The sequence below is a fragment of the Leptonotus elevatus genome, chromosome 6 (assembly GCF_054856555.1).
Source record: "Leptonotus elevatus isolate MCC_2025b chromosome 6, RoL_Lele_1.0, whole genome shotgun sequence".
In the NCBI taxonomy this organism is placed as follows: domain Eukaryota; kingdom Metazoa; phylum Chordata; class Actinopteri; order Syngnathiformes; family Syngnathidae; genus Leptonotus; species Leptonotus elevatus.
The window spans coordinates 9,323,987-9,341,495 of NC_141244.1; the positions used below are offsets into that span (position 1 = coordinate 9,323,987).

The window sequence follows — 17,509 nt, forward strand, 5'->3', positions numbered from 1 at the left end:
AACATTACCTTTTAGAAACGATCAACGCACATTTCGTAAACTTTCAAAGCACATTCATTATCAATCAATTGTCAAAAATTTACATTTCATAAACTAGAGCCAATTAAAAGAAATTGATGCCTCTTTAGACTCAGCAGCTCAAAATGACCAGAAGCCCAATATATTTGGCAGTCGAAAAATAAACATTGTTGGCTAGCCTAAAGGGCTCTGCACACAGGAGGCGACGTCGCTCGCTCTCAATTCATTTCCTATGGAAGCAGAGCGACAAAGCGAAAGTCACTTGTTTGTACAGGGTTAATTTGTCCGGTAAGTTTTCTTTACTGTTTTTGTAACAGTTAATAATAATAATAATAATAATAATAATAGGAAATGGATGGATCTTTATACTGTATTACATACTGTATTGAAGCTTGTGTTTACAATGGAAAATGTTTAGATTCCTTCCAATTTTATTAGACAATCAAATCTGTTGTAACAAGAGAGCGACGTATGTTGCTGCCGCCGTCGCGGCTGCTTATCGCGTCTCGTGTGTCGAGCCCATAATGGATTTCATTGTTACATTGCAACTCTTGTTTAAGACTATCTTTTCTTTACTTTTATTTTGTTTTAATGTTATTTATTTAGGTATTAAAGATGTGGCCAATGGTGAGTCAACGGTGAGGCACATCCATCCCACAGCACAACCTTTCGGGATAGCTACTGCGGCTGGGTCCCATCACCTTCCTAGATCCACTCAGAGCCACCATGACATGGGTGTGCTGGGAAAACTCTACAACCAATATGGTGGAGAACCAATGGCAATTTGTCTTGATGAGCTAAGAGGTAAAAGGTTGATTTTTAGTTTGATTTGCCTACAAGAGAGATCATATTTGTATATATGTACTGTATGTGTGTTTATTTATTTTTCAGTTCAAGTGGTGGTGCCTGAGGAACTGCAGTTTCCACATGCTTGTTGTGTCGGAATTGCTTCACAGACCTCCTTAAGCCTCTTCAACCCCTCTGAAAAATGGCAACAAGTGTCAATAACGGTTACAAGTCTGGCTATTGATGGGGAAAAGGTAGTCTTTTAGTGATCACTCAATTTGAATTTGAAATATGTTGGAAACTGTCCAGAAATGCTAACCTTTATTGGGGACTACTCGTAGATGTTCATACAATGTCACAAAACTGTACACTAATGTGATAAGTCACACTAGTGTTGACTGTTTTGTGATTGATTTGACATGTTGTATATAAATAACATAGCACACAGGATTCATACAATAGTCTAATTGTCTTCTACCCCAACCACTGCAGGTGGATAGTTTGCCTTACCAATGGCTGATCGTTAAGAACAAGACAATAATTGGCCCCAAAAGTACAGAAGAACAAAAAGTGTTATTCATCCCCCCAAAAGCTGGTGTCTACCAGTGTATCCTCAGTGTTTGCTCTTGGCCTGCATCTGCCAACACAGAACTGGCTGACAAGGCCCGTATTTTTGCCAGAAGGGTGGTGCTGGTTGCCATTGCAGAGAATCCTTCAGTAGAGGTGAGCCAACTCTAAAATAGTCTCCATTTAATCTTAAATATTGTCAAAACGTAAATGCAGCAAGATTAACTATCCTCCTCAACATGACGAATTGTACATTATGCATAATTTTGTTCTTTAGGTTGAAGTAGGTAAATCTGGATGTTTGGATTTTGGAGATCTGCCAGAAGGCAGTTCCAAATCACTTCTTCTGAAAGTTGTCAATGTGACCCGAGCCACACTGCCCATCCGACTTGTCATCAGTGCCGTAAGTCAACACACAATAAATACCCATTGCTTTAGCACATGCACGCGTCAGAGATACAGTCACCTCCAGTGGAAACGTGCGATTCCTCACGTTCTACCTGAAAATCTTTCAGAAGGCTACAGCATGGCGTTGCTTCACATTGTCACAGCACGTTTCCATAACGTCTGAGGCAGCACAACCAGCAAGTCACATGACCCCACTACCGGCTCCTTCTGTGGTCAATCATGTGATGCATGCTAACTATGGAGAGGTTCGTCTTGTTTAAATCTTTTTAACCTTTGTCAGCATTTTACAGTAGATGCAATTTTCATATTTGTGAATTGAGGACAATCAACCAAAGCTTTTAATTTAGAATTGTGAGGAACAAACAGTGTTAAAGTTTTAAGCAATTTCACAGAGCAGTACTCTAAAGCGAACTCACCTACATACTGTGTCTCCCTCCCTAGAATCCGGAGTGTTTTATGGTTTGGGTTCACTTCAAGGCTCTGCAAAAGTATATAACGTCTTCAGGTATTTGGTCTTGGTTCATTTCTTAACTTGTACTGTATGACTCTATTTAAGACAATGTAATATGTTCATGTATTTAAAAAAACAAACAAACAATTATTTAAAGGAGATAAGAGTTTTTTGCCACAATTTGAAACAACTCCAGGTGTCTTCGAACATTTCTGTGGGATGCTTAAATCTCAAAATACCTTAAAAGATCAAGATTTATATACTGTATATCATATTTTTTGCCATGGTGGAATTATTTAGTTTGAGGGGCAGATTTGTCTCATGCCATGCCATGATTCAACCTTCACCACAACCGCATACTGCTGGACCAATAGTGAGGCTCGCTTTCTTTAGCGTGGTAACTAGCGGGCTGGATATAGCTGATCAAGTAGTAATAGTGAAAAACCCTGCTGTGGCAAAAATTCCAACATTTGTGCATGTTTATCAGGGGACTTGGGTCCGGCTGAAGAGTACAGTGCTCGTGTGGACATAGAAGTCGACTCTCCTAGTGGGAGTCATGTGATTAAAAGCGTTCCCATCAGAGCTAGGTCTGGAACTGCGAGGGTTCACGCACCAAAAGATCTTCAGGTACTGTAGTCATGTTAATGGCCATTTCCTGACAAATGATGTTCATTTAAATCACAAGAGCATTTTGTTTGTATTTTACTTGTAAATTTGTGTGTGTCTAGCAATGACAGCTCGCTAGTAATTACTTTTCACTTGAGCCAGACTTTTAATTGACCGGTAATATTAGTACGGCAGTTGGATATATTCACACTAAATAAGAGTCTGTTGCCAGTTGGTTTTCTTTAGGAATTTGTGTAATTTGGTTTTACTGATGCAATAGTCTCAATGGTGTTGGTGTTTTGTTACAGACTGTCTGCCTACGTGCTCCACTGGGTAAATCTTGTGAAACAACACTGCCATTAAAGAATGCAGGAAACATTGACGTGTGGATGAAACTCTGGGTAAATCTCATCTTTTAGTTAAAGCAGAACTTTCAATAAGGCTGTGACATCTTGTGCTGTTTGTTTTGTGTGAAATTCAATTTGAAAGTATTCCTTATCTGTTTTATAGGTGTTTACTCACGTCCAAGCTCCTTATCTCTTTTTTTTTTTTCTTTTTTTTTTTAATGGCTTCACTGTTCTTCTTTTGGCTTTATATGTGTCCTTTATATCTCTCTTGTCTTGCTCTTTTCAATAGTGCAATAATGATGAAGACGGTTTCTCAGTGACACCCAATGAACTGTTCCTCACAGTGGGAGAGGAGCAAGGCATTGTGGTCTCATTTAAATCATGTGGTGCCGAGAAATACAAAGCGAGGTATACAAATGATTACACACAGCTGCTATTTTTACAAAATGATTAAAACAGGTGTTTGTAATCCTCATTATTAGGTTCTTCTGTTACAGCCTTCTCATTATCTTGGTGCTACCATCAGGCCCCCAGTATGAAGTAAAATTGAAAGGAGAGATTGTCTCTGAAGAATCTGGCAAACCTGTTGCCTCTGCTGCTCCTCTCCTTGGTTTTTGCCTGGACAGTGATGTTCCACCAATTCTCTCCAACAAGCAGTTTGTGGCCTGGGGTGGTGTCACCTTGGGGCGAGCGGTGTAAGAAACTTTACAGGTTTTTGTTGTATTTACAAATATGTGAAGACCAAGTGTAACCATAGTTTAATAATGATAATAAATTAAAACCTTTTTTTATTAACAAATATGTGAAAACTAAGTGTAACCAAAATTTAATGATGATAATAAATTAAAAACTTATTTTTCAGTCAGCAGAAACTGGTTCTGAGAAACAATTCATCCAATACCACTCAGCATCTTCGGTTACTTATTCGTGGTCAAGACCAGGACTGTTTTCAGGTAAATTGACAGCAATTGTTGTGAATACTGTATTGTAATATTTTTCCTTTTTCTACAGTATCTTGTTTGAAATTGCAGTGTTTGCAAAGTTTATCATTTCAATATTCACCCGGACTTTATCATACAGTATGCAGTCATTTTTTATTTTATTATATATTTTTTATATAGCTTTATCCTTATTCTGGTTACACATATTACCATTTGATGCACTCCATAGTCCTGCTTAATTCATTTGCTCATTTGCTATTTTACATGTTTTAAGTTTCCCAAAGATATATTTATACGTGATTTATGTTTATGCTAGAGCATACTGAAGGTTTTGATGCAGCCTCTCAACTGCAAAGAACAGTTGAAGAAATGGTAGTTACTACACAAACGGCCAGCAGGTGACAGTAGAGCATAGGAAATGAACCAGGACCATGTTGAAAAACCCCTCAATTACTCAGATTTCTAAATAGATTTGTGAATAATGATGAAACTTAGCTATATTCTAATGCTAATTGCTGCAAAACAGAAACAGATAGAAATATAGTTTTTTTTTTCCTGATGAAAGAAGAGACTTTTATCTTTCTTTTGGTAGATTTCATGTTTTTATAGCAAGAGAACACAATATTCTGTGGGCCTTGCAAAATCAGTCAAAATCCAGTGAAACAGCCGGCCGGGAGTGAAGGGGATCGCTTCAGTGAAAATGGCTGGGTGTGAATGAGTTAAATACTGCAATGAAACTTATAGAAATTAAGTTTTTGTTTTTTTTTGTTTTTTACATTAACATTTCAGACATGTAGCTGAACAATATGAGAAAATATTTATATGCAACTACAGTAGTTTTATTTAGGATATTATAACATTTTGATATTGCACACACCCTTCTCACGTACACAATGCGCACATGACGTCACACCCACAGACAGAGGTCGGGAAATTCAAACCCGAATCCAGTCTGAAAACTATTGGCCAAAAGTTTGCAGGAGTACCCATTGTGACCAGCTAAGCTGTTAATCTGCTAATTAGAAGATCTTTGAGTTCTAAATAGTCAAATAAAAAGTATATTGTAAAGATAATTTTGGGCAAATTGCTACATAGGGCAGCTTTAAATTGGATTTACCGTACAATAGCTCTACACCAGATGTGCCCAACTTCAGTCTGAGAGCCCCTATCCAGCTTGTTTTCCATGTTTCCCTCCTCCAACACACCTGGATCAAATGATCAGGTCTGCAAAAGCCTGTTAACGATCCTGATTATTTCAACATTCTACTTGTATACAAAAACAAAAATACAAATCTGTAATAATATACAAAAAACAAAGTTCTTGCATGAGGTCTCCCAAATACAGTTTTGAGAGACTTTGAATACCAATCAATGTCTAATAAACACGCATGACAGACTTTCTTTCCTTCCCTTGCGGAGATAAGTGCAGATACCTTGTTTAGTTTAGCCGACTTATTTGAAATTGTAAATTAGGCTGTATGACATGTTGACAACTGTATAATGGTCAAATATTTTGCATTCATGTCAATTTATAACTGTTTCTTAGCTGCAGAGTTTGTTCAGTCCAGAAGAGCGTCTGACCCGGCACGGAGAGCTGTCCATACGCCCACGGGAGGATGTGGCAGTCCACCTGCTCTTTGCGCCAACAAGGGTTGCCTGCATGTTATCAAAGTTGGAAATCAAACAATCTGGAATCCGGCCATCACAACCAGGGGTCAAATTCACTGTGAGATTGCTTTTCTTTTTCATTATCTTTGATTATCAGTCTGGCCAATTTTAATATTGAGGAACTTGTTTACTGTGTTTGCTCAGATTCCACTCTCAGGCTATGGCGGCACCAGCAACATAATTCTGGAGGACCAGAGAAAGCAGGCGGATGGCTATGTGGCAACAATGTCAGACATTGCTATTAATCGTGTTAGCAAGGTGTGCCTGTGTGTAAGAAACACTGGTTCCAGAGCAGCTTTCATTAAAGCGGTGGCCTTCTCTGATGTAACAACTCGGTCACTTATGGACCCTTTCGTCATCAGCCTTTCCCCGTCACAGTTTGCATTAAAGGAAAGGACACAAGAGGTAAGAGTGGACACCAGACATTGTGATGTTGCGGTTTGGAAAACTAATATAACAGTGCTGTGTTGTATTTTTCTCAGGTGATCACAGTGCTCATGAAGTCTACCCAAAGAGAGCAAACGCTGTGTCAGTCGGCGACACCTCTGCTGGCTACTATTGTTCTGTTTTGTGGAGATGAGGTGTCGAGGCAACAGTACCGGAGGTCAATATTTGTATAAGAAACCACTGTAGTTTGATCTTTAAAAGGAGATAAATAAATTGCTCTTTTTTTTTCTTTTTTTTTTACTACTTTGTGCAGCTCTCCTGTTGTGCAGTATGTTTAAAATTAGACAGTTTCTCAAGATTGCAAAGGCTAACTAGTTTCAGATTTGGTAGTTTTGTACGGAAGCATCTTTGTTCCTTCAGTGTTTTTTTTCTCTCTCTCTGTTTTAGACTACTTCAAAGCAAACCAGATGCTGGACAGAAAGTTCTTGCTGAAAACAGTTTGCTGAAAAACATTGAATTCAATGAGAAGTTCCTAGGAGAGGAGATTATTACAGAGCGTAAGTCGTCTCGCAATGAATAACAAAAAACCCCTACAAGGAACAATATACATATGCCTTTTAACTCCAAAATGTTTAAGACTGTGATCTGTTGCAAGTAAATGAAACAAAATGAGTATTATGTACTAGTAGTCAAATAGAGGTAAACATTTTTGTTTTAGATCAGAGTGTACTATATTAATTTCTCCTTTAAGGTCACTAAAAACCATATAAGATGTTTCTGAAATGCTCTGGATGACTTTGTTGCGCTCGGTCAAACTTGAATTCTGCTATTTCCTTTTAGCATTTGACCTGCCTCCACAGCCAAATGAGGCCTACATCTTTCACGGACACATGAGTAAAGTGGCAGTGTCGTTACTTGGAAGCACATATAGCAAGGAGTGTGAGCAGAGTGACAGCCCTGAGATGATGCTGAGTCCTGCTCTAGAAAACTTGGTAACAGACAGGTAATACCTGACTGAAAATGTCAAGACTGGGGAAATCTATTACTCCAGTCACTCATTCATGATGCATTATTGGAATTGTTATGGGTTACCATCCTTACTATTGTATCTGATTTGACTAAATACCTATCGTACTGAATATTATAGTTACCAGTCTCTTTGTACAGCTATGTTTAACTTTCACATATTCTATGTTGCTGTTGTGTTCATTGCTAGTGATGTGGCAAATGTGTCTTTGGACGTGCTGCCAGTGAAGGGTCCCCAAGGTCCAGCCATTAGAGTGACAGGGTCCTCTGTACAGGTACCGTAAAACCTTCCTGATTTTGTTTGACACTTCAGTTTTATCAGTGGAATTATATGACTCTTTATCAATGCTTTGAAGAATAATATATATATATTTTTTCTTAACACAGACCCCAGAGCCAGCACCTAGAGAGTCTGAGTCATGGACTGTCTATCCAGAACAGCTTGTCCTTGCAGCTCCTACTATGAGTGAGTTGTATCCAGGGCCCAGTCTTTCAAACATAACCTGGTGGATTAGATTAAACCCAGATCTAATCCAAAATTGAGTATTCCAAACCACATTTAATCTTGAAAATTCAAATCCAGATTTGGAAATCCAATCCTGCCTTTAATCCAGATTTGAGCCCATGTTCATTATTTCAAAACTTCAGTCCCAAATCTAGATCAGTTCGACCCTGAAAAACAGTATTAAATTAACCTCACCTTGGGGTTAGGATTAGACTGTGATCCCATCTATTAGTTTCACATATACACAGCAATAAATAAGTATTTATAAAATTTCCCGGAATTGATATTGTAAAGAGATAGTCTTAATGAATGAAACCTCATTACTACTGGTGTTATTTTATTTTATTTTACAGAAAATTCCTAAATTCCACAAATGTAAAAATCAATCAATTAAAATAACGAAAAAAAGAATCTGCTTCGACCCTAAATTTAAGTGGAAATCAACCTCAACATTATGTTGTTTGTGCCTCCACTAGTCTAAACACGGCATTCAGACTAATATTGTCTGCCCTGAGCAACTGTGATGTCATTTTAATTGGACAGCGAAAATGAAAAAAAAACAAAACCCTTTGCATTTGGTATATTGAGTTATCAAATCCTTGAAATCTGATTTGAAAATCTTAATCCAAGAGGATCAGGATTATTTTGATCCAATCCAGCAAAGTTTTTTATTTTTTTTAAAGACAATTTAATTTGTAAATCTGGATCAGTTTAATCTAGATACTTTTTTTTTTAAATACTCGGCCCAGATGACAAAAACCTGGGTTTGCAGGGTTGTGAGGAACGTGGATTTTTTTTGATAACATTTAGAAAAAGTATTTCATGGGTACTATTTAGGATACATCAAACATAAATAAAATCGCAAAACGTCAAATTAAAATTGACGTAGAAGTGCAATGTCATGCTGTATTGGTAATGCGAGAGTTTGACGTTAGTGAGAAGCAAATTAGTGGACCTTTCACTGCCGCTCTCAACCACTCTCCTTCTGCTCATATAGGTTTTGGAATGTTATATTTGCAAGCAAAATGCCAGGAAAATGTAGTTTTGAGCGGTGTTTTTGTTCTTGTTGTTTAAACAAAGCCAGCCCCTTAATTTTCTCTTGCTTGCTTTATGGAGAGTGGTCAGATGGTTCATCTGTTAGTATACAAACATATATCTGTGGTTTGATTTACAGGTTTAGACTAAAATGTTTCATGATTATGTACTGTAAATGTAGATGTGCTGCATGCATCTATGTATATATTGATAACTTTGATGTTTGTTGACGAATGTAAAATTTATTATGAATAAAAGTATTATTATTATCATTGTTCATTTTAGATGCTGTGGCAAGCACAAATCAGGTCCAGATCAAGAACAATACCTCCCGAGAGTTGAGTTTTGATTTATCCTGGCCTGCTCATTACCTGACCATTACCCCACAGCACGGAGTCATCGAGCCACAGTAAGAATAAATGAATTGCAGTCCAGTTATTTTGATTTTTAGAGGAAAATTTGTCATGTTCTACTGTGTACATCTAAGTTTAGGTTTTTGGTGTCACAATAAATTGCTACGACTGTAGTTTACACCAAGTTGCTTTAACTGCAATTTGTGTCCCACTATTCATTTACAGAATACATTAGAAATACCTGTAAAATTTAAAATTTACAGCACTTCATACTACAAGTACTATAAAAGCAGTCTGATAGTGTACTACTTGCAGCATTGCTAAAGGTTAAATTATAGGTCAGTGACTTCCTACTTCAATTTTAGGTGCCACCTGCAGATTTTGATCAGCCCCAACCCTTCGCTTGCAAGCAAATCTGACAAGCTTCCTTGGAACGGGAAGATCTATGTCCAATGTGATGGGCAACAGAAGGTACAAGACTTTAACAAACAATACAATCAAGAAGCCATGTCTCATTTCAAAAGCTCAACATGTTATTTGCAGCTGATCAAGGTCCAGATCCGTCAAGATCTGGCACTGGATGTTTCCACTGCCCCAGCAGGTGCAACTCTGTCAGCCTTATCACCTAAGGCTGCCACTCCTGTGTTGCCGTCGGTCAGAATAAGCTCAAAGTCCATGCTACCCTCGACACCACTGCAGTTACCTCAAGCTCTGGTCGATATCAGCAACAAAAACATCATCTTTCCCAACACGCCTTCGGGAGAAACATCAGGTTGAAATACATACCACTGTCCTAAAATTCAGCTCAGCATTAATATGATTGAAGTATGATAAGTCCTGTGACTTGATGTTCTACTATAATAGGGATTTTAAATTATAATGTGCTTGTGGTCTATATTTTATCTCTCTTCCTGCATTCTAGAGGCACAGTTGGAGGTGGAGAATGGTGAATTGGAAGTGAGGTGGTACTTATCATCATTTGCTCCCCCTTATGTTAAGGTGATCTATTTATTTATTTATTTATTTTTAATTATACCAAAACACAATTTTCTCTGTCCTCGCAGTTTAATTCTGGTTTCTTCTATTCTTTGCTGTTTCACATAGTGGAACCTCCAAAGTCAAATACCCAAACATCTACCTTAATTTTGTTCAGTACAAGAACAAAACAATGAGTAAAATACCATTTACAAAAATGTACTTAACTCAAACAGTTGCTCACATAAATGGCATGTAATTTGAAGCTGCTATATGGAACTTTTCCCTAAAAATATTTTTACAATAGCTTTTTATTTGACCATTTATGACTGAAATGTCGTAATTAGTAGATTAACACTTAAACTGTTCACAATGTGTACTCCTGCAAACCTGCTGAGTGCTTGTTTTAAAAGTATTTGATCGTGTCATATTAACATCTTGTTTGGGCCATGTTGTTTCGGTGACAAGAATCTTTTGGACCAAAAGCGAAGATTCACTTTTGGGCCAGAATTTTTCAGTGGCAGAATTTTTGGTGCATCCCTAGACCTTTGGTTAACAATAGTGACTCGGGCTATAATCCCTTCTTTCTTTTCAGGGGATTGATAACAGTTGTGACGTATATCGGGCCACCTACACAGCTTTCAGGTGTTCTAAAATCTCAGGAACTTTGGGAGCCCATGAGAAGATGCAGGTAATTACATTTAAAAGTATAAGTCATTAAGTTACATGCTTATAGTATTACGCCTCAACATTTTTTTTGTTTCGTGTTTTTGGATTAATTATAGAAAACTAGCATGTAAAAAGAGAATGGAGTTTGTATTGCCATTGTTAGGTTTACATATGCAAATAATTTGAACCAATAGGGCAAAAGGCATTTTTCCTAAGCATGTTGTAGACACTTGAGTAAAGCTCATCAACAATTTTCTTTTATATTCTCAGGTGCAATTTACAGATTAAAAGTAGAGCTCAGACTGGCACCCAAAATCTCCATTCCTTTATCGTTTTTGATGGCAGCGAATGAGTTGTTTGGATCCAAAACTTCCACTTCAATGGAAACGTTTTTCTTTTTAGTTTAAAATGGCTTACCTTTGTTGTGGTAGATGGCTGCCACATGTTAAACTAGCGATATAAAACTCATTAGTTGTAAAGACTACCACTACTTCTACTTTATTTTGGCATTTGGCAAATACTTTTGGTGCAATACTGCCACCTTTTTAGGATGTGGCCTGCGCCACATCAAAGATTCCGAGCTCTATTGGTAATCTCTGTTTTTGTACAAATAAATTCCCCCCCCAAAAAGTGACTTATACTCTGGAACAACTTTTCTTCTTCATTATGCATTTTTTGACCGGTGCTACTTATACTCCAGAGCGATTTATAGTCTGAAAAACGCGGTAATCCTTGATTACATCACTCTAGGTTACTAATTTGCATATTTGCCTAGTAAATTGATAGCCTCATAGCATTTTTTTCTTATTTTTCTGAAAAGGTTCAAGTATGCTAATAGGCTGATGATATGGATTAGAATATGTTAGTTCTTAATGTCTTATTTATTGTGTTCTCTTGCAGGTACCAATTACATTCCTGCCAAGGGACAGAGGCGATTATGCTCAGTTTTGGGATTTGGAGTGCCACCCCTTGTCTGAGCCCTCGCAAAAATCTAGAATCCGCTTTCAACTATGTGGCACGGTACTTACTTATACATTTTTAGTGTGGGCCATATTTTAAAGCTTTTTTTCCCCTCTTTCTTTTTTTCCCATTTATTCCATTTTGTTACATCAGTGAAAATATAGACATATATTGTATTATAGTATGGCTCGGGGGGTTCTCAACTGATCTCACCCTGGGACCCACATTTTCCAATCTAAAGAGAAAGCCAATTCCAATTCAACTCAACTCAGTAATTGAAAACTCTGTTATTGTTCTGATAGTTATGATTTGTTTACAGTATACTGTATTTACAGTAATTAGTCAAATATTAGTGCAGCTATCCTCAGGAACATCAATTGCCATTTAGGTATTTAAATTATCACATAAACAAATGGAATATTGCACCTGTGTTTTGTTAGTGAGAGAACTGTGGGATTAAATAATATTGAGAGGCATCCTCCTCAGGTGAGCCTGCAGGCCTTGTGCTGCATGTATGGCTTTAGTGTAACAGATGTTTTTAGATTTAGTATGTGTTCAGTAGGAGCATGAAAGTGGTGTTTCTCCTGACAGAAGTTAAGCAGGTGATGGAACGTGTTTATGTACCGTTGCCAAACCTTTCAGTTATACATCCATCAATTTGATACTGCTTAACCTGAAATCTGAGGTCTACCCCAGCCAGCTGGGAGCGATCCCAATACCGGCTGTAAAAAATATACATATATACATCAGATGTTAGAACCACTACACTGCTAATAGATGTGTAATATTGGCAAACAATTGTGAAATAATTGGTTCCATTTTATACGGTAATTAAATGTTGCCAGGATGCCTCTCCCTTTTTTTGTTAGTCTGCAGTAATGACAAGAAAGAAGTGATCCTACTGTATGTACATCTCTGTCTGTAGGGGATCACCTCTGGAACAATAGAAGGATCTCAGGACACAGATTGCTCTTTGGTAAAAACAGAGGCTACAGTTAAGATGAGGAAAAAAGCTGAAATGGCCCCAGCCAAAACCAGGTAAAAAACTACATAACTCTGATTATCCACTTCAGGTCAATGTTGAAGGACCTACTATTTTTCACTAACAAGAGTAGATCCTCTGATCCAAGTAATTATGATTAGAATTTTTGGCATAAATGTGCAGCCCTACTAGACTATAAAGTGTCAGTGTTTTGCCATATTTTATATTTCTCATTGCTCCCTGATACAAACCCCTCCAAAATAACACTTTTAATTTGTGTGTGTGGGGGGGGGGGGGGGGGGGGGTCAGCCCGTCCACACCTTTCAAAAAAAAAAACCCCCATCTTGCTTGAGTTTCGAAACGCTGCTTTATTCAAGTTGGTGAAATACCTTATACTCTATATCTAAGTTCTTCCAATGCATTCGTGTCAATTTCATTCTCAGCCACGATGACGCTGTGAGGAAAGGTGTTCATACGCCTCAGGATCATTACACTTTCCCTGATACACGTATTGGCGAGTTCAGCACTCTGAAGGTCAATATCCGCAACAACTCGCCCAACAGACATGAGGTGAGGACTGCCCTAAATTAATGACAGTCTACTGCCTTGTTTTGTTTTAGTTTTAAGACAGTCATGTTATTTTTTTTGAGCGTGAAGTTCTAACATCTTAACAATGATAAACTAACATGATTTAATGAATAAATGTGCTAACACTTGCAGTTATTGTGTTTTGCATGAATTTGACATTTGATGTGTGGCTTCTCAAATTGAATTGCAGCTTAGGTTTGTAAACCCTAGGGAGCCCTTCCACATCAAGCATTCCAAATATTCCCTCAGGTGAGTCACATGGTCATAATCACTGAAAAGCATTTTTCTTTTAAGATTAACTTCCATGTTTCTTTCTGAAGACGGTCAACAGTTCTATTTGAGCTTAACTTCTGATTGGAGTGTTTTGTTGAGTAACTTTTATGGTACATGTCGACATAGTGCAACAACATGTATCCACCTTATTAGTTCCTTGGACATAGACGCTTCTGATGTGAAGCAAAGGAAGTGTGAATGGATGGGTTTAAAAAATATATATATTTATTTATTTATTTTTTATGTGCCCTGCAGTTGACAGGCCACAGTGTAGCTTGCCTGAAGTCGACTGGGCCTGTAGGCTTCAGCTCACCTGAATACAGACAGTGTAGAAGATTCATGGATGGGTCAAATCCACATAGCACATAATATAATGAATAATATATTAATGGTACAATAATAATTTAATTATAAGACACACCTTACCTTATAACTTGAATTAACTCAAATTAGTATAAGTAATGGCACAAACAGAATTTAGAAATCTTCATAAACTACAAATAAAAAAAAATCTGTCCTGGGCTGTATTCGGTTTTAAAAACAAGAAAAACTTTTGTAGCCACTAAATCTCAAACATCAGTACAATGAAGCCATGATCGTCCTTCTAAAGCAATTCTATTTCTCTAAATTTGTAACATCTCAAGCCTCATGTCTATACAGTGGTACCTCCGAGTTTGAACATAATTCGTTCCTGTTAAGTGTTTGAAGTCTGATTTGTTCAACCTCCCAAAAAATGTTTTCAAAAGGAAATAATGTAAATGCAGTTAATCCGTTCCAAGCAACACAAAAATATTTTTTTAATTTAAAATTATTTTTAATTTGAATTAATTTATATTTATGTAAACACATAATATACACTTCTTTTCCTTTCGGCTTTTCCCTTCAGGGGTCGCCTGCACACGCTTCATCACTTCTTTTCCACACTCTCCATTGCTCTGGACCGTTGACCCTAAATACTTCAACTCCTCCACCTTCTTGGTCTCTTCTCCCTGTAACCTCACTCTTCCACTTGGGTCCCTCCCATTCACACACAGATACTCCGTCTTGCTACGGGTAACTTTCATTCCCCTCCCTTCCAGGGCAAACGTCCACGCCTCTAGCTTCTCCTCCACCTGTTCCATGCTCTCACTACAGACCACAATGTAATCTGCAAACATCATAGTCCATGGAGATTCCTGTCTAACCTCGTCTGTCATCCTGGCCATTACCATAGCGAACAAGAAGGGGCTCAGGGCTGATCTCTGATGTAGTGCCACCTACACTTTGAACTCCTCCATCACACCCACAGCACACCTCACCACTGTCTTGCATTCCTCATACATGTCATGCACCACTTAAACAAATACTTCTCTGCTACTCCAGACTTCCTCATACAAAACCACAGTTCCTCTTTGGGCGCCCTGTCGCAAGCTTTCTCCAGATCTACAAAGACACAATGCAGCTCCTTCTGTACTTCTCTATCAACATCCTCAAAGCAAATACTGCATCTGTGGTACTCTTCTTCTTTTTTTTTTTGGGCATGAAACCATACTGCTGCTCACAAATGTTCACCTCTGCCCTCGTCCCAGTATTTATGGAAGTATCTGTTGTCTTTTTTTCGTGGAAAAATGAAAATGTTAAATGCTAACATCTGAGCCACCTCCGTGAGTGTTCACACTCTGGCTCGAAATGAGCAGCGCCTCGTCTCGACTATCATGACGTGTGCATTCATCATTGATCGGCTTGGCTCTGCTACCCGTTCAAGGTACGTTCGGCTTTGCTTGGGTGTTCGGACTCCGAAAATGAGGTCAAACTCCGAGGCATTTTTTCTCAAATTCTTTGGTCGAAGTCAGATTTGTACGAGTTCTGAGACGTTCGAACTCCGAGGTTCCCCTGTACATGGAGGATACTTAATTTGTGTATTGCAAAATTAGCTTGCTTCTTGATTTAAACCGTAGTGAATGTTACTTGCCTGATGAATGCATATTGTTGATTTCCCGCTCATTAGATCCCAGCACTATCTGAACCTGCCTGTCCAGTTCAAGCCGAGCACTCCAGGCAGACACGATGGCGTGCTGCTCATCCAGCCAGAAAAAAGTGATCGTCTGGTTGTGCATCTGACTGGTCAGGCACTGCCTTGAATTTACCAGCTTCGCACCCTCCCAAGGGGACTACCTGGCTTTTTCGGACAGTCGTCAGCACCCTCCTGGAAAGAAACGTGAAGACTGCCGAGGCCATTCACAGTGCGCGCCCCGGTATTAAATCCTCTCTCATGGTTGTATCTGCACAAACATTGCCAAGATTAGAGATGAAGAGAAGCTGAGTATTATTCACTCTGACTTCTGATCTCTCTCCGTCCAACTTGGCTGTCTAGCTGAGAAAACCTGTATTGAAAAAATGTGCCTTAATGTGCCAGAGGCTTTTTATTTTTTTTAGTTGGTGTGCAACAGTTGTGCTTTAGGCTATTGATTTTTTTTTAACAAATTGTTTTTTTTAAACTTTCATCAGATATGCCAAAACTGTCATGTCACACGGTGCATTTTTGTTACCACAGACTGAGGCAGCTGTAGTTGAAATACATTTGAGGATATGTCTCACATGGAGACGATCTCACAGAAATGCCTTTGTTCTCAGTATGGCATCATGCCTGCAGGGAAGTTCATTTTTGGCGAAGCCACACAATGTGTTGCACTGCCGTCTAACCCTGCAGATGTTAATCAGTCAACTCGCGGTAATAAGGACACCGTAACTATTTATTTTTTCCCTGCAGGCACATTTCAACTGTTTAGTTTTCTGCTTCTTTACTTTCTATGCAAACGACTGGAAGGGTTCACATCATGGCAAACATCCGGAACCCTTACGCACGTGGCCTTCGATATTAAATGTTGTTTGCCAAGAAACCTTTACAAAACTATTCTAAAAGGTCCGCATGTACTTAATTCAGTCATGATGATAGTTCAAGGTCGGCTCACGGTGACAATAGTTTGGGTAATGATTGTTTAAAGCGTTTCTTCTGTGGGGTTTGACTGTTTTGGCCTACTGAGTATGGTTACCATGGCAAAGATGTGTTCATTACTGTTCCACTCACAACAACATGCACTCCACTTGCATCAATCTTTGGAGTAACTAGACATAGTATTGTGGCCTTTTGTAGATTGAAATGCATAGGTGCTGTAATGTCAACTTTAGGGTGTTCTGGTAAACACACCTTTTGACAGTAGTGCACAATTTACTTTCATGTATAGTGAATTTTAGCGCGAAGACTGTGCTGCTACTAACGGTATCTGCTAAAAGCTATTCACATTTTGCACAATCGTTAAATACAATGTGTATTAACATATTTAAATAAAGTTGTTGTTTTTTTAGAACCCCCCCATTGTGTCTCTTTTTATATTAAGTTGGAGTTTCTAACCTGAAGGTACTTAAATTACACTAAAAAGTTTTCTGTTTTAACGTATGCCTCTGCAGTATGGGTTGAAAAAAAAGCAAAAAACCATAACTATCTCTATGGAAACATCTCAAACCTGCAGTACCAGGATTGGGCAAGCCTGATCTCGTGGAAGAGCATTTGATTGTTCTACCTGTTACGATACATCGTTGGCATAGATACATTTCAGTTTTCTAGAAATAGAAAATATATTGGCGAAATTCGCTGAAAGTGTAACCCAACGTATAAGATAAAGCTACAGGGAGGTGTTACAAAAGAAGAGTGATTTTTCATGCCTGAACTCACTGTCCAGTATTCCAGAAAAATGTTCAGCTAAACAACCCTAAACCGACTCATTCATATTCAGTGGTATTTTTATTATTTTTTGCTGCACACCCAACAAGATGTATCTACTGACGGGCCATAGTCCACAGTTATCCATTTTTTTCTTTTTAAACTGGAAAAAATAAAAATGTTAAACTCCCCGTCGGGGAATCGATCCCCGGTCTTCCGCGTGACAGGCGGAGATACTGTCCACTATACTAATGAGGATGTTTT

At 38.3% G+C, this 17,509-nt stretch overlaps 1 protein-coding gene across 3 annotated transcripts in view; it reads left to right on the forward strand.

Moving 5' to 3' along the window:
• The window catches only part of cep192 (centrosomal protein 192), a 32,527-nt gene extending 15,635 nt beyond the window's left edge, over positions 1–16,892 (forward strand). The window contains exons 25-52 of one of the 3 annotated variants that reach the window (XM_086078979.1): positions 625–822; positions 910–1,058; positions 1,297–1,527; positions 1,649–1,774; positions 1,887–2,024; positions 2,221–2,284; positions 2,718–2,857; positions 3,145–3,237; positions 3,473–3,591; positions 3,666–3,878; positions 4,046–4,136; positions 5,671–5,850; positions 5,937–6,197; positions 6,275–6,396; positions 6,627–6,736; positions 7,020–7,182; positions 7,396–7,480; positions 7,593–7,671; positions 9,031–9,154; positions 9,464–9,569; positions 9,642–9,870; positions 10,021–10,097; positions 10,669–10,764; positions 11,643–11,762; positions 12,628–12,740; positions 13,128–13,254; positions 13,463–13,521; positions 15,533–16,892. In XM_086078979.1, coding sequence (XP_085935105.1) covers positions 625–822; positions 910–1,058; positions 1,297–1,527; positions 1,649–1,774; positions 1,887–2,024; positions 2,221–2,284; positions 2,718–2,857; positions 3,145–3,237; positions 3,473–3,591; positions 3,666–3,878; positions 4,046–4,136; positions 5,671–5,850; positions 5,937–6,197; positions 6,275–6,396; positions 6,627–6,736; positions 7,020–7,182; positions 7,396–7,480; positions 7,593–7,671; positions 9,031–9,154; positions 9,464–9,569; positions 9,642–9,870; positions 10,021–10,097; positions 10,669–10,764; positions 11,643–11,762; positions 12,628–12,740; positions 13,128–13,254; positions 13,463–13,521; positions 15,533–15,665 — 3,746 coding nt within the window. In that variant the 3' untranslated portion in view covers positions 15,666–16,892. The remainder of the gene's footprint in view (positions 1–624; positions 823–909; positions 1,059–1,296; positions 1,528–1,648; positions 1,775–1,886; positions 2,025–2,220; positions 2,285–2,717; positions 2,858–3,144; positions 3,238–3,472; positions 3,592–3,665; positions 3,879–4,045; positions 4,137–5,670; positions 5,851–5,936; positions 6,198–6,274; positions 6,397–6,626; positions 6,737–7,019; positions 7,183–7,395; positions 7,481–7,592; positions 7,672–9,030; positions 9,155–9,463; positions 9,570–9,641; positions 9,871–10,020; positions 10,098–10,668; positions 10,765–11,642; positions 11,763–12,627; positions 12,741–13,127; positions 13,255–13,462; positions 13,522–15,532) is intronic. The other 2 variants (XM_086078982.1, XM_086078981.1) reach the window with 2 other exon arrangements.
• Positions 16,893–17,509: the final 617 nt, after the last annotated feature.